Source organism: Gnatocerus cornutus, chromosome 2 (assembly GCF_029298725.1).
Source record: "Gnatocerus cornutus isolate USDA-ARS CGAHR chromosome 2, icGnaCorn1.1, whole genome shotgun sequence".
NCBI lineage: Eukaryota > Metazoa > Arthropoda > Insecta > Coleoptera > Tenebrionidae > Gnatocerus > Gnatocerus cornutus.
This window is the reverse complement of record NC_142234.1, coordinates 2366857-2390645: the sequence shown is the minus strand read 5'-3', so window position 1 is coordinate 2390645 and position 23789 is coordinate 2366857. Positions and strand designations below refer to the sequence as shown.

The following is a 23789-nucleotide window of genomic DNA, read 5'->3' as shown; positions in this document are numbered from 1 at the left end:
AGAAAACTCTAAAGATTTGGTACCTTCAAGTCTGAACACTTTCCAGTGGCGCATTCGCATCTTCGTGCAACGAGTACGTCGTCGCGTTTCAACATTTGTTGTCACCGAACTCAGGAAGACCACAATCACAATGTTCGTCTTCTTCTACAAAGCCGTTCCCACAGACAGAGCCACGGAAAATCGCTCTTGGAGTGTTTTTCAAGCAGTGATCTAAACCTGTTGCGAATGAAAGCTCAATGGCGTTTCGACTGCATGAGGACTATTGCGTTAGTGGAATCGAAGAGTAAGAAGTTGACATGATGCATTTTGCTTTTGCACAAGTACAGTTAGGGGTATCATGCTGAATACCAAGACTATGAGCTAAGTTGTGTGCTGCAGCAGAACCCATAACGGAGATTTCAGTGGAAAAGTCAGAAACAACACTGCTTGAGTAGTCAGTAAAACAGATGATGCGGTTAAGGACTTTTCCAACGACACCGTTCGTAAATGGTTGCTTCCTAAAAAGAAGAAAAGTAGGTTGATAGCATCGATAGGCATAACTTACGTTACCAGAAGAGTGACATCATTAGGATTCTTCAAAAGTAACGACGGTAATCGAAGAACTGTTTTGAGGTAAAAATGGCATCTTCAGTTGTCTCGATTTCGTCATGTGCCTCACAACATCCAATAAAGATACGAAGATGTTGAGTGAAGTGTAAAACTAGTAAAAATAGTGTAAGAATCGTCTTTAATTTTAGATTAAAACTTTTTTTTTGGTAAATTTTTTCAAGATTTGATCACCGAAAATCTTTAAAATTGAAGACGATTTTGGGGGTGGACACAAGTGTTATCGGAGGCTGTATAATGAGGCTGAAAAAATTATTTAGTAAAGAACCTGCTCGCATAATTCTGTAACATGGGAAAGATTACAAAATTAATATTTGCACAGAAGTGTTAAAACCGGTTGGACTAATAAGGCACTTCATTTATATCAACTTATAAAGTAATGTTTACTTACTTTGATCTTCGAAACTGTATGCAACATTATAGAGAAGTATAAAAATGGTTGTAAGACCACAAGAATAATTTAAAAAACCTCTGCATTTCATGTTGTGTACGTGCTGAGACTGATTTTGGTTTCGATGCTTCTTCTTATAAATTCACGCGATTGGTTTATCCACAGAACTCGCTTTAGCACGAACCCCAAGTTCATTATTCTTGACTTGATGCTGATCTTCACATTTGACATTGGCAAGTTATTAAATTTCTACATTTGATGTTTTTCAATATTTTGGTGGGATCCGAAATTAAACAAAACCTTGAAACTTTATTAATTTATTCAGATGAAATTGTCTTACAGTTTATAATTTTTTTCTTCAAATGTACTTTTTAGTATCATGTCTATGAATAAAAACGATTCAAACGAATGTGTTCTTACTTATTATAAGGACTTGGATGCGGTAATTATAATAAAAGTATTGTAAGATAGAAAACGAAGCAAACTAATGTTGAAATAATAAGTGGGTGATACATCGGAATCAAAGTGTTTCTTCCTGAAAGTAAAATTTACTTTTTAGACTAATTAATTAAACTATGTACATACACTGACCCGAAAAATTAACGCAAATTTTGAAAAGTTAATTTTTTAAATAAACCTATTTATTTTTTCCAAACTGGTTTCAATAACTACATGTAAACTTCTCAAAAAATTAACACAAAAATTGCAGAAAAACAGAAGTGAACATCTTTTTGATTATTATTATTACTAAAAATACTACACTATATGTCATTTTTCTTGTATAGAAATTATCGATTTACAAAAGAGTTTCAAAAATGAGATAGAACAAACATCTTTAAAAATGTTTAGTGACTTTCATTCAGACACCAAAATCGTCCTAGAACGAGAAGTTAGTAAAAATGGTTTCAAAATACTTATTCTAGCGAGAGTTTTGATGTCATGAAAAGTCACTAAAAGAATAAAAAAATTTTACTTGGAGACTAGCTTGATTTTTCACGAAAGTGAAAACCGTAAGATAGAAGAAAACAGTATCGAAAACTCGTTGCAGAAACCAAAACACGAGTTCGAACGAGAGCTGGAATATAGGCAGTTGTTTTAGAATAGACCATTTTCATGTTATAGGGGTATAGTAACTTTCAAAATAATCTTTAACGGGTTCTATTGCCTGTGAACAAAAATACCGAAATTTGTCTCTAACCAGAAACTGTCATAGAAATTTTGAAAGTCAAATAGTCCGAGATTATTTTGAAAGTTTGGATTCTCGTATGTATGTATGTACCTGCATTCGATCGAAGAACCTCTACTGATTTATCACTTTCTTCATAACTACAATTTTGGTTGCATACAATATTACACCATTTTGGCCGTTGCTCTTCTTGGTTCACTAAAAATTATAATTTTGATAAGACGATCAGTGATCACATTTGTATACAGGGTGCTGAAAAAAGGAGCCCTATGTCCTTTTAATATAAACCATCTCAGAAATTAAAGCAGAATTAATCTAAACTTATTCCTCTTTACGATAGGAATGAAAAACCTGGCAATGCTGCTCACCCATTTTAACAAAATTTTACACTCGGCAGTCTCCGTAACTAAGCAACTAAAACAAAGAGCTTTGCAATGTTGCAACATTGAAAATTTTTCTACAAAGCGAAGAAATGGTACTTTTAAAAGTTTAAGAAACTTGCTTTAAAGCACTTTTTGTCCTTTTTTTGATACAGAATATCATTAACTATAAAAATGTGATGTCTAACAATGAAATTGTTATAAAAAGTTTATCCAACTAGAGTTTGATCGTTTATAAAAGAAAACTTCTATCTTAGTTAAAAAAGTACAAATTTTGTTTTGGTTCTCAATTTTGGGCTTAGGAAAGAATTAGTTGCAACATGATAGGTAGCATGAGCGTCTTTTTTTCATCATCCTGTGTACTCGTCAAAAGTACTTACGAATTTGCACAGACGAATTAGGATAGATTTTCACAGTAATTTTATCCAAAAGAACGTTATTTAACTGTCCTAGTTTTTCTTCGTTTCTTTTTATGATAACTGTGTCATTCGTTGGTATAATCTGGAACGTATAGTTTTGCCAAACGGTGGATGGTTCTTGTGAAAAATTTTGATGATGTAAGTAGTATGGATTGGTTTTATTTTGCAAATACCACACCAACTTGACTGTGTCATTGGATCTCAGACTAAGGGGGCAATCTTGGAGCAAAGCTGAAAATAGGAAAAAGTTAGTTTACAGTTCGCCCAAAGACCTTGTGCGGTTATAGCTATGACCAGAGCCAACTATAGCTTACGAGCCCACCCTTAGCGGCTGGAGACTCGATGTGACGTCAGCAGAGTGGCCGAACGGTTAGCATTGCATATCTCCATAGATATGGGATCGAAATCTCTTTATTCTTTATTTTAACAAACTTATATTTATGTTGCTAATTGCGTTTTGACTGCAATGGCAATTTTTGAGAGGTTTTCTGCACCTGATGATCAAATATTCTTCTCAAAATATTTCTGAATTACTTTTTTTGTAACTTTTAGTGAGGTGGACACGAGTAAAGGTGCTTTATTTTTGTAAGAACTTTATAAATCGATAAATAAATAATAAAAATTCACATTTTATGGTAGTCTAACCATTCTTTCTTTAAAGAAGAGCAAGCGGGGACACCAAACACCCGTATTTTATAGCTACTTTTACTTTTTAACCTTTCATTTATTGAATGCAGAATCGATTGTATTTTTGTTAAAAAGGCATTGACCATCAACTCAAAGTTTTTTTATAACTTTTGAAGAATTGTATTTCCTAGTCCTTATACACACAATGCAAAAAATTGACAAATTTTTTCTCTATTTCTGGAAACGTATTCAGCATTAACAAATTACCCATTAATGTTATGTCAAATATTTTAAAATATAAATAATGTATTTATGAAACTAGTAAAAACTAAAGACAAATTAATTAACCAAAATTCATTATGTGGCAATAATAATTTTATTTAAATATTTTAATTTTATCTGTTATAAAGATATCTACCAACGTGGTAATGTAATATATTATAAGTACATACTACATAAATGTACATTCCTATATGCTTATAGGTAAGTTAGAAAGATCTGTCAAAATATGATTTGGGGCCCGTTTTATAAATCTAGTTTTTTTATTAAGATATAATATGGATTTCTATTGTTCATATATTCGAATAAATGTTTGTTTTCTTAAATTTGCTGTTGTCATTATAAATCACAATATAATTTATAAAATTTCACACAAGTTTTACAAGTGGGAAGTTTTTACAGGTCTTTTTATGAAGTACGGAAGGCGGTACAGCCACTGCTGTGACGTCACAATTCCTAGGCGCAGGCTCGTAAGCTATAGTTGGCTCTGCTATGACAAATCGTTTTCAGCTATAGCAGCCTCCAAGATAATGTAGCGCTGACCTGTTCAGATGACTTGACTTTTAAGGGTTTTTACGACGGTGCGGTTGAGGGCCCATAAATTTAGGTATTTATTTCTACTGGTTTAAGCTGTCAAACATATATTAAATTGTTAGGTTTGCAGTTGCTAAATTCAAAATTAAGAGGATTCATATCAGATTAATTTTATTTTTTGTACCAATAAAAAAATATGTAAAAATCAACAACAAATTACGAGATAATTTATTAACTAATTAAATATATACAATTTATTAACTAACAAATAGACAAATTAATCAAATTCCATTTCACTGGAATCGTCGTCGTCATTTAAACTAATTATTAATTCTTGATGATGATTTTTTCTATAATTATCTTCAATCTTTATTACATGCGCAACACTGTTTTTCCAGCTAGAAACGCTGATTTGGTGCACTTCTCGATAAATTAAATCAATCGCTTCTTTGCTAAATTTGGGCGCTGTATTATTTTGCCGGATGTGTGCCTTCAACTCCGACCAAATAATAATTCCGACGTCGAACGTATTTTTTCCAGTAAATTTTGTAATATAACGGAACAATATACTTAATATAATCCTTATAATAACTTAAAACGTAACCGAAAATTATTACTCAAAAGATTCAAAATAACAAGACGACGAAAACGCGTTTTCTTATTAGAAAATCAATAGTATTTATAAAAATAACACTACTCCTGTGTTTGAGTTTGTTTAAGCAGTGTTTGAGTGACAACCCAGGCCTCAGAGCCGAAATTTATGGCCCCCTAACCGCACCGTTGTAAAAACCCTTAAAAGTCAAGTCATCTGAGCAGGTCAGCGCTACATTATCTTGGAGGCTGCTATACCAATTTTCAAATTCTGTTCGGCTTCGGGATTGGCTACAGTTTTTTGTCTTATCTCGGTTATTTAAAAAAGTTAAAAGAATATGGTTTCAAAATTTTGGTTCAGAATTGTTGCCTCCATAAGCCCTTTCTCTCTGGGGCGCGAGTTCTAGGACACCTGTATAGGTGAGATACAAAATTGTTGAGTCTCATTCTAAATTCGCTAGCAAATTTCGACGCCCGCCGTGGCATTTTTTAATGTGTTTTTTTTTTGTATGGCTGTTGGTTATTGTTTTTGTTTTTTGTTGTTTTGTATGGCTGTTTGTTATTGTGTTTGTTTTTTATCATTTAACAATTAAATTTTTTTAGTTTATTTTAAACAAACTTTTTAAGTTTGTTTTTACCACAAAACGTAGTTTCTTTTACATAAAGCTGTTGTTGTGTTTGTAGATATGAGTTTCATCATGCACAATTGTTAAAAATGATGGACAATTTTTTTCGCGATTTTATTATTTGGATTAACTGTGTCTTATTATATACTCTGCCTCAAAAACTGCAAGCACATAAGGGTGATGATTAAAATGCAGCAGAAAGTATCATGTCCTAAAAATTTAAAAATCAAAAATTAATTTAAACTAAAAAACTGTAAGGGCCTGAACATTGTACGATACGACAATCAACTCGGGTTTTCATGAAGAATTGGAAAGAAGTGCGAGCGTTTTGCGGCACTGTACTATGTACTATTGACAACAACCAAAATTGTACAGCAAAATTGTTTAGCGTGACTTTCGTTTTAAACCATAGGCGGACCTACTTCAAATTGTCATTTATGATTGTTTTATTATTTATAATTAGAAATGCCGAGACATTTAACTGTGGTCTAAAAAGCAAGAGTCATTGCAAAATTAGAGAAACTCTTCGCCAGGTGCAATGGCTACCGATATAGATTAAATCTTGGAAACAACAAGTTAACAAAACTTGTATGTACGTATAAACAAGTATAAAAAAACAAGAATTTTATATATTCTTTAGAAACCACATTTTTCTCCTTGTTGCTTTTTCATATGGCTAAATTAATTTTTTATTGGATAAATCAGAACATAATACATGATCCGGCAACACTTATGGACACTCTCAAAATCGCCTTTCAATTTCAAAGATAAAAATTTGCAAATTTACATAAAATCTGACGCAAAAATTGTTTTTTATCACCGTTAGTTTGGCGTCGCAACGTGTAATAATGTTTAGCGATTTTTGAGTTGAGTTGAGTAATTCAAATTCTTTTCAGCATAACTGCGATAAAAATATATCAATTTTTATTTTAATCTAATACAAATTGTGTTTCAAATTTAAAAAATACCTATCAACTTTGTTTTGAAAATCATGACGGGGTAATTGAAAACTACATGTAAGAAGGTCAATTTCAATTAACGCGGGCGTGTTTAATTTTTCTGGACCCTAGATATTGTTAATTAACATCAAAAAGACCACAATTTAATTTTACGATTTAAAGTGAACTAAAGGGTTGATGACATTTGTGATACAAGATGTTGACATTTGGTATAAAAGTAGTTTCCAATTTTGACTATAAATTTGAAAACTAACTTGATAAAACATTTGTAAAAATTGATAAAACTTTGAAAACAATTTGCATAAATTACGACTAAAATATTAAAAAAAGTCAAAGATTGGTTCCACAAACTCTCACAAATCGCTAAAAATTACATTTTTAAAGCGAGCGTCGCAGCCGCCAAAACTATTAGCTAGATTTTTGTGCATCTTGCACAATATTATGAAGGGAAGAAATACAAACACTAGCAACTTTAAATAAGTTTTTGTTTCTGTCAACACATGCATCTTTGGGCTAAAAATAAACCTCCAGTCGAACATATAATTTTTTCTGCATTTCGTAAGAACAAGCCTTATAGAGTATTTTAATGGGCAATTGTATGAATCACACAGCAGTTTTTTGCCCGTAAGAAAGGAATCTATCAACAAGGCGACGAAAGCGCATTCTATTATAAGATAGAAAAAATAATTTGAATTATTTCCAGGCCGTTTGAAGACACCACTTTCTATAGCATAGTTTTTGATCGAAATGTGTCATAGTATCCCAGCTTTAATTATTTTTTTTTCGACTATTCTGTGCTACAAAGTGTATTTGATTGATCCTAATTTATGGTAAATATATGAGAGAAATATTTAAATAACTTGTATATTGGAAAAAAAAGAAATTATGGTAGATATTAACGAAAGTTTTCAAAAAACACACATTTCTTGAAAACTGTAAATTCAAAAATTATAAAAAAAATCCCACATTTTTCTGAGTCTACAAGACAAGTCATATTAAAATTTGAAGTAAATCTAACCACCAGTTTAAAAGAAAGCAGCTAAAAAGTACCTAAAAACTAAGTTTTTTGAAATTATCTTCCAAACCGCAGGACAGATTTTTTTTAAATTTTATGTGATGGTTTTGAATAAAATTTTACATCTTCAGGATTTTTTTCAAAATTTTTGAGTTTACCGTTTTTGAGATAGGGGGTACACTTGAACCTTAAAGGCATTGGTCTGATTTTCGTTAGAAGCTCGCTCTTCAAGTTTTGCAATGGCTCTTTATTCTTCGGCAGACAAATGTGATTATGCTATTTAACATGTATTTATTTTGATATAACCTTAGAGCCGGTTTACACAACAATTTAATTAAAATTAAGTTAATCCCGCAACTAATTAGACGATTACTGAGATTCGATTGGCGAATAAACGGTCACATGTGATGTTAAATTTTAAATAGAAACTATTAATTTAATTTAGCTTCTGTAGACCGACCCTTAAACTGTTATTTAGTTTAACTAATTGCTATTGCTTTAAATGTCTTTCTATTGATTTCACCATTTGTTTAAAAATAAATCAAAGAGAACGCCTGATTTACATTATGCAAATTAAAAAACGATCATTTTTTGTTGACAATTGTTTTATGCCCACACACCATATTTTCATCTTCATTCCGTCATTTGACTTGGTTCCATAAAAAACAAAATGGCGGAGTGGTATATTTTAAGCAGTGTGTGATTTATGATTTTATAGAGTTTATCATTATTTACTTATTTTCTAAAAATAAATATATTTAATTCAAACAGACTTTCACAATAAACGCTACTGTTCTTTTTGATTGATTTTACTTTAGAACTTTACTTAGGGCACAAAAATTTGGATATTAAGTTGCGAAATTAATCCAACATGAATTAGAATAATGACTTACTACTGTTTCCAATAATAAAAGCTTCATGTTGACTAATGAAGAATGGAATAATAAAAATAACACTTGCACAAATCGTGGAAATCATCGGTCTCGTGTCTCGAATTACACTAAATTATTTACAGTCAATTTCACGGACTTATCTCGATTTACATACATAGATGAGTCAGGACAGATAAAAGTCTTTATCTCTTAAGGTTCTAGCTACTGACTTCTGGAACCTTCTAGAAGCTTCTAGAAGGTTTCTAGGGCGCTCTTTTTAAATTTTACGGCGAATCGTTACATTTTCTAGTACGCATCATAATTACATATTATTAATTCTTATCACACTCGATTTCGATTTCATGTTGGCGAACAATGTTTCTTATCAAATCCATTTAAGAAAAACAAATTTCTTTGAGTTCATAACGATGAATTTTGGTTAGATTTAACGGAGCGATTTTAGATACAATTTGCGGCTTTCATTTCATTAATAGGCCACCGGACACCAGAAAAATCGATGCATTTTAATATTTTATAACTTACGTATACGCATGAATCAATTACCAAACGGATTTTTTGTTCTCCAAAGGTCGGAATTATTAGCTAAATATTCGTTTAAATAAGTCTTCAGTGACAGGTCCGTCAAGTTTGAGCATTATACATCGCAAAAAAATTCAAATCTATGCCATAATTTTGTGATAATTCTGTGCCAATTTGTGCTGCAATTTTTAAATTCTGTGCTCTTTTCGTTTTCGAGTTATTCAAGAAACAAAAATGATGCTCACACTTGACGCCTAGCATCATGAGTCACAAAAAGTGATCAAATTGGTCTTATAATTGTGTGCTAATTCTGTGCTAATTTGTGCTGAAAGTTTTAAATTCTGTGCTCTTTTCGTTTTAGAGTTATTTCAAAAAACGTACAAAAAATAGTAGGCAACCCAAAATACAGATTTCAACGAATTTTCTTTCAAGAAGCGTCAAGTTTAAGCATAACACTTCACGAAACAGCTTAAATAATATGTTATAATTTTGTGCTATATATGTGCAATTTTTAAATTCTGTGCTCTTTTTGTTTTTGAGTTATTCTGATAAACAAATTTGAACAATCGTCAAGTTTGAGCATCATGCATCGCAAAACAGATTAATTGATATTTTGCTATATCTTTGTGTTAATTCTGTGCTAGCTAATGGTGCAATTTTCAAGTTATGTGCTCTTATCCTTTCTGAGTTTATTTTAAAAAATGTACAAAAATAGTGGGAAACCCAAAATACAGATTTCAACGAATTTTCTTTAAAGAAACGTCAAGTTTGAGCATCATGCATCTCTCAAAACAGCTTAAGTAATATGCGATAATTCTGTGCTAATTTCCAAATTCTGTGCTCTTTTCGTTTTTGAGTTATTTAAAAATGTAAGAAAATAGTAGGCAACCCAAAATACAGATTTCAACGAAGTTTCTTTAAAGAAACGTCAAGTTTGAGCATCATGCATCTTTCAAAACAGCTTAAGTAATATGCGATAATTCTGTGCTAATTTCCAAATTCTGTGCTCTTTTCGTTTTTGAGTTATTTAAAAATGTAAGAAAATAGTAGGCAACCCAAAATACAGATTTCAACGAAGTTTCTTTAAAGAAACGTCAAGTTTGAGCATCATGCATCTCTCAAAACAGCTTAAGTAATATGCGATAATTCTGTGCTAATTTCCAAATTCTGTGCTCTTTTCGTTTTTGAGTTATTTAAAAATGTAAGAAAATAGTAGGCAACCCAAAATACAGATTTCAACGAATTTTCTTTAAAGAATCGTCAAGTTTGAGCATCATGCATCTCTCAAAACAGCTTAAGTAATATGCGATAATTCTGTGCTAATTTCCAAATTCTGTGCTCTTTTCGTTTTTGAGTTATTTAAAAATGTAAGAAAATAGTAGGCAACCCAAAATACAGATTTCAACGAATTTTCTTTAAAGAATCGTCAAGTTTGAGCATCATGCATCTCTCAAAACAGCTTAAGTAATATGCGATAATTCTGTGCTAATTTCCAAATTCTGTGCTCTTTTCGTTTTTGAGTTATTTAAAAATGTAAGAAAATAGTAGGCAACCCAAAATACAGATTTTAACGAATTTTCTTTAAAGAAACGTCAAGTTTGAGCATCATGCATCTCTCAAAACAGCTTAAACCTCATTTATTTTGAATACCACATTTCAAGGTCATTATTCGTCCAAATTTTGGGACTGTACACGAAATTTGACAGAATTTATGTATTGGGTTGTACTGTGAAAGGGTAGTTTTACGACTGTATGTTGGCACTGGTGTTGTCATCATCTTGTCATCAGATGACAGACACTTGACAGAAATAATAACAACGATGAAGTTTATCAATTTTCGATGAATTGCATTACAAATAAAGTGCTATTGCTTTTTATTCCATTGTGATTAAAAGTTTAGGACTTTAACTTCACAACAAATTAGGTAGACGAGACATTTATTAAGGATACAAATGTAGTGGTGCTATTGTTTACAATGAACAGTTTGAAATGTGATAATGCCTGTTAATACAAATTAGGAAGTTCTGAATTTTGACAAAAACTTGAATAGTTGCATAGTTTTTTGTTAAATCTAGAAAGTGTAAAGTAGCTCGATATACGAAATGGTTATCATCATCAGCAAGTTCTTCTAGTTCGTTGTTCGTAATGAAGATAGTACCAGCAGTACCTTGGTCGTAATTTCAAAAAACAGTCCTCGTTTTTGTAAAAGACATCGCCAGAGTCAATAGATGATGTGTTCAGTACAACAATAAATGAAAAATAATGCTTTTCTTTAGGCGCACTTGCCTTGACTGTATTTTTTCTACTTGTAGTTAAACTCGGGATGTGGAATGGCTCTACCGTGGATTGTTTTTGAACCAACTTATCAGAGTGTATACGCCAAGTCTACGTGAAATTACATAAAATTAAAGACTTTTCAGGTTATAGTAAACAAATTTATTTTAACAGTGCCCCACTCCACCCCAGTTTAAACGTATTGCCAACGGCCGCTAATTACCCTAAAGTCTACATACACTGCGCGCTCACATACACCTTCCGCCACTAAAATTTGCACGGAGGTATAGGTTCTTAACAAGGAGTAAGTAATATGCGATAATTCTGTGCTAATTTCCAAATTCTGTGCTCTTTTCGTTTTTGAGTTATTTAAAAATGTAAGAAAATAGTAGGCAACCCAAAATACAGATTTCAACGAAGTTTCTTTAAAGAAACGTCAAGTTTGAGCATCATGCATCTCTCAAAACAGCTTAAGTAATATGCGATAATTCTGTGCTAATTTCCAAATTCTGTGCTCTTTTCGTTTTTGAGTTATTTAAAAATGTAAGAAAATAGTAGGCAACCCAAAATACAGATTTTAACGAATTTTCTTTAAAGAAACGTCAAGTTTGAGCATCATGCATCTCTCAAAACAGCTTAAGTAATATGCGATAATTCTGTGCTAATTTCCAAATTCTGTGCTCTTTTCGTTTTTGAGTTATTTAAAAATGTAAGAAAATAGTAGGCAACCCAAAATACAGATTTTAACGAATTTTCTTTAAAGAAACGTCAAGTTTGAGCATCATGCATCTCTCAAAACAGCTTAAGTAATATGCGATAATTCTGTGCTAATTTCCAAATTCTGTGCTCTTTTCGTTTTTGAGTTATTTAAAAATGTAAGAAAATAGTAGGCAACCCAAAATACAGATTTCAACGAAGTTTCTTTAAAGAAACGTCAAGTTTGAGCATCATGCATCTCTCAAAACAGCTTAAGTAATATGCGATAATTCTGTGCTAATTTCCAAATTCTGTGCTCTTTTCGTTTTTGAGTTATTTAAAAATGTAAGAAAATAGTAGGCAACCCAAAATACAGATTTTAACGAATTTTCTTTAAAGAAACGTCAAGTTTGAGCATCATGCATCTCTCAAAACAGCTTAAGTAATATGCGATAATTCTGTGCTAATTTCCAAATTCTGTGCTCTTTTCGTTTTTGAGTTATTTAAAAATGTAAGAAAATAGTAGGCAACCCAAAATACAGATTTTAACGAATTTTCTTTAAAGAAACGTCAAGTTTGAGCATCATGCATCTCTCAAAACAGCTTAAGTAATATGCGATAATTCTGTGCTAATTTCCAAATTCTGTGCTCTTTTCGTTTTTGAGTTATTTAAAAATGTAAGAAAATAGTAGGCAACCCAAAATACAGATTTTAACGAATTTTCTTTAAAGAAACGTCAAGTTTGAGCATCATGCATCTCTCAAAACAGCTTAAGTAATATGCGATAATTCTGTGCTAATTTCCAAATTCTGTGCTCTTTTCGTTTTTGAGTTATTTAAAAATGTAAGAAAATAGTAGGCAACCCAAAATACAGATTTCAACGAATTTTCTTTAAAGAAACGTCAAGTTTGAGCATCATGCATCTCTCAAAACAGCTTAAGTAATATGCGATAATTCTGTGCTAATTTCCAAATTCTGTGCTCTTTTCGTTTTTGAGTTATTTAAAAATGTAAGAAAATAGTAGGCAACCCAAAATACAGATTTTAACGAATTTTCTTTGAACGATCGTCAAATGATTGGAGCTTTTTGGTATTCATATTTAGAATTTTTTAATTTTGAATTTTGAATTTAAAATCTTCGTTTTGATTACCGGACATACTAAATGTACATACATAATTTAATTAACGCCCTTTATATTCTTCACAGTTTAAAAATTTGCTGAGTAAGAACTGTTCATTTTATATCATTTATTTTTCTCTGAATCACGTCGTAAAATGAGGAATAGTTGGCCAGGCGCGTTAGAATAATGTCTTTAGAGAATATTGCTCTATTCAAACACAAATACTTGACGCTTCTTGAAAGAAAATTCGTTGAAATCTGTATTTTTTGGAATAACTCAAAAACGAAAAGAGCACAGAATTAAAAAGTTGCTGCACAAATTAGCACAGAATTAGTATAAAATTATAAGACCAGTTTGATTAATTTTTGTGAATTATGATGTTAGGCGTCAAGTTTGAGCATAACTTTTGTTTTAGTAATAACTCAAAAACCAAAAGAGCACAGAATTTAAAAATTACACCACAAATTAGCACAAAATTATAAGACTGGTTTGATTCATTTTGATGACATATGATGCTAGGCGTCAAGCAGTGACATGGCGTCAAGTGACTACGTTATAACTCCTTTCTATGCATATGAATTGAGAAAACGCACACGTCAACGGAATGTTGCATTGGTGAGAGTAAGATAGCATAATCTTTATGATATCTAACTGGTTTCCGGTTTATAGCACACTTGCATCAACCAATCAGAAGTTTTGTTTTCATAAGTTAGCTCAGGAGTCATCTGCATAGAACGTCATCTGTCTATTTTTCGCTATTTGGTTGTTGAGCACTAAAGTAAGAAAGATACAAAAACTACAGCAATTCACGTTCTGTACACACATTTTACTCAAACTCAACTTCATCGGTTTCAGCAATGACCTGTGCCTGTAGCCAATAGGCGTCGACTAAGATTTTTTTAAACTTTTTTTTTGGTAAAAATCAATTGCGCAAAAAAGGACACTGATTTTTAATGTTTTTAGACTAGACAGACTTATTTTTTGAATTAAAAAAAACAGTCCGGTAGCCTATAGGCAATCTACAGTTCTAGCAAGAAGATATACAAATAAGGAAGATCAAGTTCAGTATAAAAATTTAAGTTGTTTTATTGAAACTATTTAGTAGTGGTATCTTTGAGATAACAAACGGTAGTGTTGATTTTGTGCACCCACTGGCCTTGCTTTAAATTTCTACACATTTTAACGGTTTTTACATCAATACATTGCATCATTTCCAAAAGATTCAAATAACAAACCTTAATAGAGCCGGAATAGGTGGACTAATTAAATAATTAAAATTAACTCATTAATCAGACTAATATAACCTCAACTTAGAAATGTTAAAAAGACAAACTGATTGAAACATATGTCAAGAATGTTCAAAATTGTTTTTAATTTCATAGCCAAAAGTGATTTTTGTAGCTTCTGGAAATGTTGGTTTTTGCTATTTTTCTTAGAAACTGAACCTGCTAGACGGTTGGCTTTGAGCCAACGCCTGTTATTATTACCGCTTTATCAGATAAGAAGAGTTTTAAATTATTTAAACTAAGATAAATAAAATTTATGTTTTTAAGAAACCGGTTTGTTTGAATGCAAAATACCTTAGCAGTTATTTTGGTTTTAAATGTGATTAAAATCAATCCATAAATAACAAAGATTATTAGATGTGCCATCTTGCAACATGTGTTCATTTTTATTTGTTGTCTTTGTCTAGTAGGCTATGAGATTTTGAGTGAAGTAATGTTAAATCTCTTAAAAACTGCACTGTAAATTGAGCGCAGTTATGCAGAAAACATCAAACCTTCATTGACATGGTTTTGAGATAATCGACCTTAAAAATTTGAAAATATTTTTTCAGTTTAAAAGAGTAATGAATAAGTGAAGTTTACTGTAATCTTTTCTCTGCCTTTGAGACACTTTTCTAAACTAATTTTTATGTTATTTTTGAGGATATTTTCAACACTTTATATCAATTTCAAAACAATTTGGGGGTTATATTTTTTTGCAAAATAAATAAAAACGTTTTTAACGCGTTTGGAATTGGGCAACCCGAGAGATCGACGCGTCGTGCAGCGGAAAAAATCTGAACTGTCCGTTGAAGGATAAACACGTGTTAAAATTTCGCGTTTTTTGCTGTTAATGTGTGTTTTTTCATGTGAGGAGAGTTCTGTGGGGTTAGAAGTGGGTTTATAACTTGATTTTTTGTGTTGTAAACGTCCGGAATACAAAAGTGCATCCTTCAATGGGCCGACATTTTGTTGTTTAACAGCGCCACCTATAGCTAGTTTGCAAGCCCAATTTATTAATTAACCGTCAACATCTTCTTCAATACTTCCGTTAAGTCAGTTTAGATTGAAAAATAATCAAATGGTACGTTTTTGTGAATTTTTCTTAAAAGTACACTACCGCTCAAAAGTATTTGTCTACCAACATTTTTTTAAGTAACTCCAAAATAATTTCTTTCTTCTACTTTTGTTTGGCGTTTTTTGTTATTTGTGATGCTAACACCAATTGTTTTTCTTTTTTTGATATTTTAAAACATACCAATTTTTTTTAATGTACTTTTAGAAATTTTGAAAAAAGTTATGGTCTCACATATTTTCACAATTCATCAGCTTGTAAATGCAAAAACTAAAGTGTTGATTGACGTTTATCGTTTTTTAATATCGTGAAGGTTTTTGACAACAAAACTTTATTGTTCTCCAAGTTTTTCTCAAAAAATTAGTGACAGTTTTGTACAGAAATGGCGAAGAAAGTTAAGTTAGGTGTGGAAACGCGTGCAATAATTATCTCTTACCACAGAATCAGCAGAAATAACCGCGAAATCTTAAAAGAATTATTAATATTTTTAAGTGGACAAATACTTTCGAGCGGTACTGTACAGTATGTCCCCGGATTGAGTTCACAAGAGGGAAAAAATCGTTATTTTTCATTTTACGGAAAAATGACAAAGGAATAATATTTTTTGAATTTTTTGAAAAATCGAAAAAAACAAAAAATAACGAAGAACTTTTTTATTTTAATTTAGCAAAAAATGTCAAAGGAATGAAATTTGTTTTCTAACTCAAACCAATTTCCACTATTTGATTGGCCCATTACCTGTTTTAGCACATAGTTCAATTCTAACTCGTAATTTTTTCGACTGTTTCGAATTTTCTCAATTATTGTTAAGGATGCAATTGCATTTTTTCCAATTTTTTAATACTTACACATTATTAGGAAAATTTTTCTTTAATCTTTAACGCACTATTTGATTTTGTGAATCCACAGCCTGCTATTATTTGAATACGATTACAAATTTTAGTAAATAAAAATAATGAAAAAATTAATTTTAAGAGTACAAACTAATAATTTTGAAATTTTAATTGCAGATTTATCTGTTTTGAAATAAGCAAAAAATGTTATTCCTTTGTCATTTTTTTGTAAAATGAAAAATAAACTTTTTTTCCCTCTTGTGAATTCAATCCGGGGACATAATGTATATTAGAAAATTTTTATCAAACGTCTTTTCAAAAATTCCGTATGCATGAATGCATCGATATCAATAACTCATACTAGGTTTGTATATTTTTATGTTACTGTTTTACATATTTCGCATTTGGTATTTTTTTTTCAAATTTTTGCCGACAATAAAGTTCAATTTTTTTTGTTTGTTTCTTTTAATTTTAGTTTTATTCATCTTTATGACATTTTTTAATTTCTGTTTTATTTTATTTTTTTAACTTGTGACTATTTTATTGCATTAATTCATCACATTCAACATTTTATCCACTAAAGAAAAACAAAACTAAATTGTGAGATTTTACCAATTAAAATTTGCCGGTCGAAATTGCGAAAATCGTCGTTCATGAATCCACGACTGTAAATTAAAAGTTCAGCAATACAGATGGTAAATTTCAAAACTAAAATTGATTAATAAGTTTAATAGTTTTTGAGAAAGGATAAAATATTAACCACTAATCCCGAAAATTTATTCCAGAAGTGGAATAAAAATCCATTCCAATTTCCTGGGCAACGAGAGTGTAATGTTCATCTGATTTTCAAATTCTGTTTAGCGTTTAAAAAATTTTGGTTCAGGATTGTTGCCTCTCTGGGGCGCGAGTTCTGTAAATTTTTATCTTTAAAATTAAAGATGATTTTGGAGCCGGACCTTGTATCGCGATATCAAATAAAAACTTATCCCCAGTTGGCTTTGAAATTTCAAGTCATGACTTTTATTTTTGACAACTAATTTGTCGTCAAACTGAAAATTTTGTGAAAATTTTAATGAACGATTTGACAACACTGTCATGTTTGATTCATATTGCAAAAAGTTCTCATGAAAAACTAACGACTTTTGCTTCCCATTTTTTGCCTTTCAAGACAGATTTTATCTTATAATCTCAAAAGTGGCGATTAAGGATGCGCTGTGGAATTCCAAAGCTAACTGAGGATGAGTAACCCTCGTATTATCTATTTAGGAAAAACGCGCAGGTCAAGCTTATAGACAAATGACGATTTACTTAGATCGCCCCACCCTCCTTTGCGCGATTTCATTAGAAAGCCGGTGTTTTTAATCACAGAAACATCGCAAATCATCTGTCGCTATCAAACTGAAAAATGTGTTTTCTTCGTCGTGTGTTGCTGTATTTGTTTTTATTTAATGTTCCTTCAATTCAAGGTAAGTTTAGAGAAAATCGTATGACCTGTTCGTAAAATATTGCACCATTAATTTTGTACCTATTTAAAAAACTGCTACGAATTAAGAAGAACACGTAATTCGGAAGGTAATTGTGCAATCTTGGAGTTTTCAGCTCAGTAAACAGTAGCACTGCAAAATGTATGAAATTTCGAAGGTTCCAACATTCAATTGAGAAAATTGAGACGATTTTGCGCTTTAAAGATCGGTCATGGCATCACCAACAGGAAGGAGTCACTACATTTTACATTAAGCTGATAACCACGGTCAAGATACATATAAGACTCATGATATAAAGATTTCTAAGATATGATATTCAGGCAACCCGAACGCGTCCAGCTCGCGCAGTGACGTCACTCGGAGAGTAGCAGTTGGAAGAATTGCCATTGTACGGTGCTTAAAAGCAGGAATAAAAGTGTTATATTCTTGTTATTAAATAATATTATTAAAAACAATGTTTTACACAACATCGATTTAATTAAGGAACACTTTAAAATTCGTTTTCTATTTTAATGCTGAATGAAGGCAGTTAAAACAAGTGAAGGTTTATAGATTTACGGATCAGGACAGTCCAAATAATTGTCGCTTGTGAAAATTTTGTTGAAATGAGGTTCTAAATTTTTCATTAAGCATACGAGCGTAGATATATCAGTTTAGAATAATGAAATCACTAATAAGGGTGTGATTTTTTCAGATGTAGAAATAAAATATTTTAGTTTTGATGTTAATTATGGTATTTATTTCAACTCCCCGAAACCATAATGCGAAAAAAATTTCAAATTACGTATTTTTAAAATTAAAATTGTCAACATAACATATCATTTTTCTTTTAATCTGCAGAAATTGGTAAGCCATGCTGTACTTATTTACCCTCATTTCAAAGATAAAAAAAAACAATAAATTAAGTTTAAAAAAAGTTTTATCAAGTTAGAAAAAAAAAATCAGAAGCTACAAAAACAAACTTAATAAAATTAATTAATAATTTTCACAAATTCCCTCTTCCTTTTTATCTTATTTCTTCTTTCTTTTAAAACTGAATTTAATTTATTAATTCTAAAATTTTTTCTAAATTTATTGATTTTCGCTTTTAAGTAAATCTACTTTTGCTGTCAAGTCATTTTCGAACTCTGTGTTTACGCTATCGAAACAAAAAGTAAAGTTTATTTGATTATTTGACAACATGCAAAAACATGCAAACACAAAAATGATTTCTGAAAAAAACTGATTTTCCTTATTAGGTGAAAGTGTAAATTTACCCGATAGATTTTGAAGTTGAAAGCACATTGTCAATAAACGTTGGCGTCGTGTTATTGTCGATCTTAAGTTCCCTATAAAAATTTGATTAAAGAAAACTGAAAAAACTATAAAGAATACAACTAAAGAAAAATTGTTTGATTAATTACTACTTTTCAGCAAATAATGGCCTCATATTTTGCATAAATAAAAAGAAATTAAAGTAATGTAAGAAAATTATTAACGATGAGTTACCAACTTAATCCGTTTCAATTATGTTTTTCACAAATTTGGTTTGATCTCTTTTGCATGCTTTTTCTTTCCGTGCTGTTGAAGGTTTGCGTGATTTTCCTTTAAAAAGAAATAAAAAAGGAACAGCTTCGTCTTTTAATTTTCTTCCCTTCTTTGGTAAATAATTTTACAGTTCGTATATTAAGTTTCTCTCACAGTCCTCTGTACAGAACTGTTTTGAACATATTCTGGCATTTTCTAAATTAAAAAATCAAACCGACGAAAAAAACACGAAATCACCCACAATTTTCTTGTCACACTGGCTTTGGAAAATCTAAAAAAAAATATATTCTTTTCAGCATAGTTTCCCTGATTGTCACTATTGCACCCAAATATAGAACAAAGCATTTTAGTATTTATTCGCGACGTGAGAATTATAAGGTTCTAAGTGATTTTTTGTGAAAATTTAAATTGTATGTTTTGCGATTTTTTAAACCTGTTCTATCATGTATAAAAAAGAAGTGAGTTAATATTTTAACAAGCCAAAATGATTTTAATTAATCCTATTATTTTGTAAATAAATGCTTAATAAATTAAAGAGATATCACTGATAACGTGAACACTGGATCAATTTAATGCAAATGTTAGTTAGAACCTTATAGTTCTCAGGTCGCGTATTATAATTATTATTATTATTTTATTAACGAATTAACTTAAAGATATAATACAGAAAATTTAAAAATCGTTAAAAGCTGGCAACAGGATAAATACAGATTCCAATAAGACAAACACGTGCCTTACATGTGAACTAACGACTCTCCGAGTGACGTCACTCCCCACTCCGTAGATGCGCAATATCATACCTTAGATTTCATTATACCATGTATAAGACTGGTACGTCAACTCCCTACTGTAAAAATGTGTCGTATTTTTGGGTCCAGATAAAACCTCACATAGATGGCGACACTCTAGCGAAGGACTGTCAGGTAATTGTCAATTTGTGATTTTGAGGTTAAGAAAATTTTGTACTAATCTTCATGTTGATTAACGGGTCAATTTCAAGTCACTGCGTTAACGCAAATTTGCAACCGTTGCCAAGGTATGAGCAATGTGATTGGCGTTGCTATGTTGCAAATGGGATTTGCAGTAACGCAAGTCACACTTGAAATCGACCCCTAAGGAGTAATTTTTCAAGGTGTATGTTACCGAAGGAACTCTAAAAATAGAAATATCACTGTTTAAAGGGCCCCACAAACCTCGTTCTTGGACGACGTGTTTGAACGACGGTTTCGGCGGTTGGAACGAAACGGTCGGAAAAACCGAGGTCTGTGGGTAAAACTGTCAGTTCAACACGACGGTTTTTGCCCACAGACCTCGGTTTTTCCGACCGTTTCGTTCCAACCGTCGAAACCGTCGTTCAAACACGCCGTGCAAGAACGAGGTTTGTGGGGCCCTTAAAAGTTTAACGTGTCCACAAATGACGCACTTCTTCATTTTTAACCTTTACACTGCTCGGCCCGGAAAAATCCACAAAATAATATTTCGCTCAAACTGCTCCGAACGGATATATTCGCATTGATTGCAATGGTCAACTGCTCAAAACAAACACAGTCACAATAGCTTTAATTTTTTTAAATACATTTTTTTACCGTTCCCTGCTCAGAAAGTATATATCCGTCTACGACTAAAATTCATTTAAAATCTATTCCATGCATTTTTTTTATCCACGCAGTTTAAAAGTAGGTCCGAACTAAGGGCCAGGTAATATCACCATAATAATCAGCTCTCATCTCAATGTTACCTTGTTTAATATATTGACGTTGTGGAAAATTAAAATCTCTATGAACATTTGTAAAACTAGTTAATCGGCCCAGTGCTCAAGACGTTAATATACGCCAAGGCAAAACAGCGATCAACTGCTCGGAACGTATATTAACGCAGGAGCTGACAAACCGCGCAGAGTTACAAAATTTTCCAAAAAACATTGCGCAGTGAAAAGGTTAATGGTGATTGTTTAATGTTTAAACACAAAATCACCGTACAGAGAACTCAAAAACTGTGTCCTTTATTATTAACGGTTAGGTTACGGGTTGAGGTAACGGCTTTAAGTTTAAAATTGACAGTTAATTGACAATTGTCAGTACGATGACAGTCCTACACTATCCTAGCGACACCTAGCGAGTGTTTGACCTGGGCCCAAAATTACGACACAAAATGGCTACCGAGTTGGCGTACCAGTCTTCTATCTATCTTGACCACGGTATAAGATAAGAAGATAGGTAGACCAACAAAGCGATCAGATGCGGTCCCGGTCCGAACAACAAGAGAGACAACCTGAGAAAGTAAAAACGAGGGATGTCCATGAGTAAGAAAAAGATGCAACCAAAAGGTAGTTGCTTTCTCTCTCAGCAGCCACTGCTCATAGGGAACTGGGAACAAGCCCATTCGATTACACATGCGAGGCCGGCTGTCGGTCTACCTATCTTCTTATACCGTGCTGATAACGAATTAAACACATTTTTAGTATTGCGTTATCTTACCTTACAATTTTGAGGCGTTTTAGTCTAGGTGTGCTGTTGCGAAACCTTGTTAATTTTGCTGAACACCACTATTTACAAGAATATGTTGCTACTGTATGAATAATGAGATTCGCGTAATTATGTAGTTACTTTATGTTAAAGCAAGGCTAAAGTTGGACTACCACAGTTTGATAAGAACTCTGGTGATAACATTTGACGACTGACAGATTGAAGCTTATCTTTTATAGCATAATAACATTCATTAAGTGTATTTAAATTTGATATTAGGAAATTTACATTATCTAAGGTAACACGTTTTTCTATGATTTTGGTTAAAGTTTGCACACATATTAGACCAGGGTCGATAATTTTTGAAACCAAAAAAAAAATCGTAGTAGAATGAAACCTATTGGAAAATGTTGAGAATATTACAAAAATGGAAGGAAAAATAAATTACGGTCGATTCGAGATCGGGAAGTGGGAGAGGGTGGGTTTTTAAGGGTTAAAATCGGTTTATCTCGATTTCCGGCAAAACTACAAGTCTTATGGAAAAAAGTTAAATGGCAAAGTTGTAGGTAATAAAAAGATCTACAACTTTTGTATTCACACTTTTTTCTCATAACCTCAAAATTCACATGAAAAACTCAAAAAACCACGTTTTTTTTTATGGAATTTGGTGAGAACTTACCTTTGTATATACCAAACACACAAGAATTTTTTGGATTTGAAAAATTCATTTTTTCTCCTTATTTTTATTTAATACCGAAAAAGCACCCTAATTTTCAATCGAAAATTCACGCGTCAAAATATCAGCTTTTTTAAAAAAGTTGATGGGCTTTTTATTCGTTGAAATCTCTACTTTCTGATAGTGTAATAAAAAATATACGTCACTATGGAAAATATTTTCAAAAAATTTAAAAAACGAAAAAAACTCGAATCGAAAAATTATTTTTCTATCATTATGTACAATTTTGAGCTATTTATTAATATTAACCCTGTAATTACTTATTTAGCGTATGATTCTATGTTACATTGATAAACAAAAAAATTTTCAATCCATCAAACATTAAGATTGCAAAATAAAACATGGGAAAATGTTTGTTAAAAATATTCAAGATAGGATTTAAAGGGAATTTTATCTAAAAAATGAGAATGTTATAATTTTTTTTTCAGTAAAGAAGCTGGTTTACTACAGTTTTATTATATTTTTGTCATAAAAAAAATCTCATACTATATAAATGTTCTTCGGAATATTTTTTAGTTCAATAATTTCTGTCTCTTTGATGGTATTCCTTCGTCGTTTTCCGATTCTAGCAATGAAATTTCGGGAGGTTTTTAATCTAGACTTATTTATTAATTGTGCCAAATTACAAAATTATCGATCAAAAGAAACACATTTCGAAATTTTTTAAATTGATGATGGAACTAGAAATTTTTGAAAAAATATGTTAATGCTTGTAACTCTAACAATTTTAATGCCAAAGCAATCAAATTTGGCAAAGTTACTAATTTGGACTTGGTTACTAACCATACGAAACTTTAAGGTTATGCAGCAAAAGATACTGAATTTGAAAATTTTTTATAATTTTTTTGAATGGACCAAAAACTGTAAAAATTATTTATTAGGGGTTTTATCTCGGTCAGTTTTAACGCCAAACAATAAAATTTGAGGAAGTTACTAATTTAGACTTTAAACTTTAAACTGTGCTAAACTGCAAAAATATAAACCAAGAAAGTCAAATTTTGGAATTTTTTATTTTGAAAAAGAACCAAAAACTTTTGGAAAAAATATATGGGTCTATTTTAATGACAAAACAATGAAATTTAGCAAGGCTATTATTTCAGAGTTAATTACTAAATATGCCAAATTTCAAAATTATACAGCAAAGGTAGTAATTTTGGAAATTTTAATTTTTTGATTGAACCGAAATCTGAAAGAATTGTCTAATAAGGGTTGCATCTCTAACAATTTTAATGCCAAACCAATCAAATTTGGCAAAATTACTACTTTGAACTTAATTACTAAGTCTGCTA

General features: G+C 31.3%; 1 protein-coding gene across 3 annotated transcripts; it reads right to left on the bottom strand.

The window, feature by feature from the left end:
- Nucleotides 1-1298: 1298 nt before the first annotated feature.
- LOC148178135 (uncharacterized) lies at nt 1299-21967 on the bottom strand. Of its 3 annotated transcripts, XM_088029689.1 has the most exons (5): nt 8507-8657; nt 2944-3213; nt 2277-2381; nt 1971-2072; nt 1299-1532 (listed from the first exon to the last, which is right to left on the bottom strand). In XM_088029689.1, the coding sequence occupies exons 1-4, from the start codon at nt 8589-8591 to the stop codon at nt 1978-1980; spliced, it is 555 nt and encodes a 184-aa protein (XP_087885815.1). In that variant the 5' UTR covers nt 8592-8657; the 3' UTR covers nt 1299-1532; nt 1971-1977. The 3 variants fall into 3 exon arrangements, 2 of the variants coding, with proteins under 2 accessions (XP_087885815.1, XP_087885816.1); XR_015769589.1 differs by lacking the exons at nt 1971-2072; nt 8507-8657 and adding an exon at nt 21777-21967; XM_088029690.1 differs by lacking the exon at nt 1971-2072 and having other exon boundaries at nt 8507-8655.
- Nucleotides 21968-23789: the final 1822 nt, after the last annotated feature.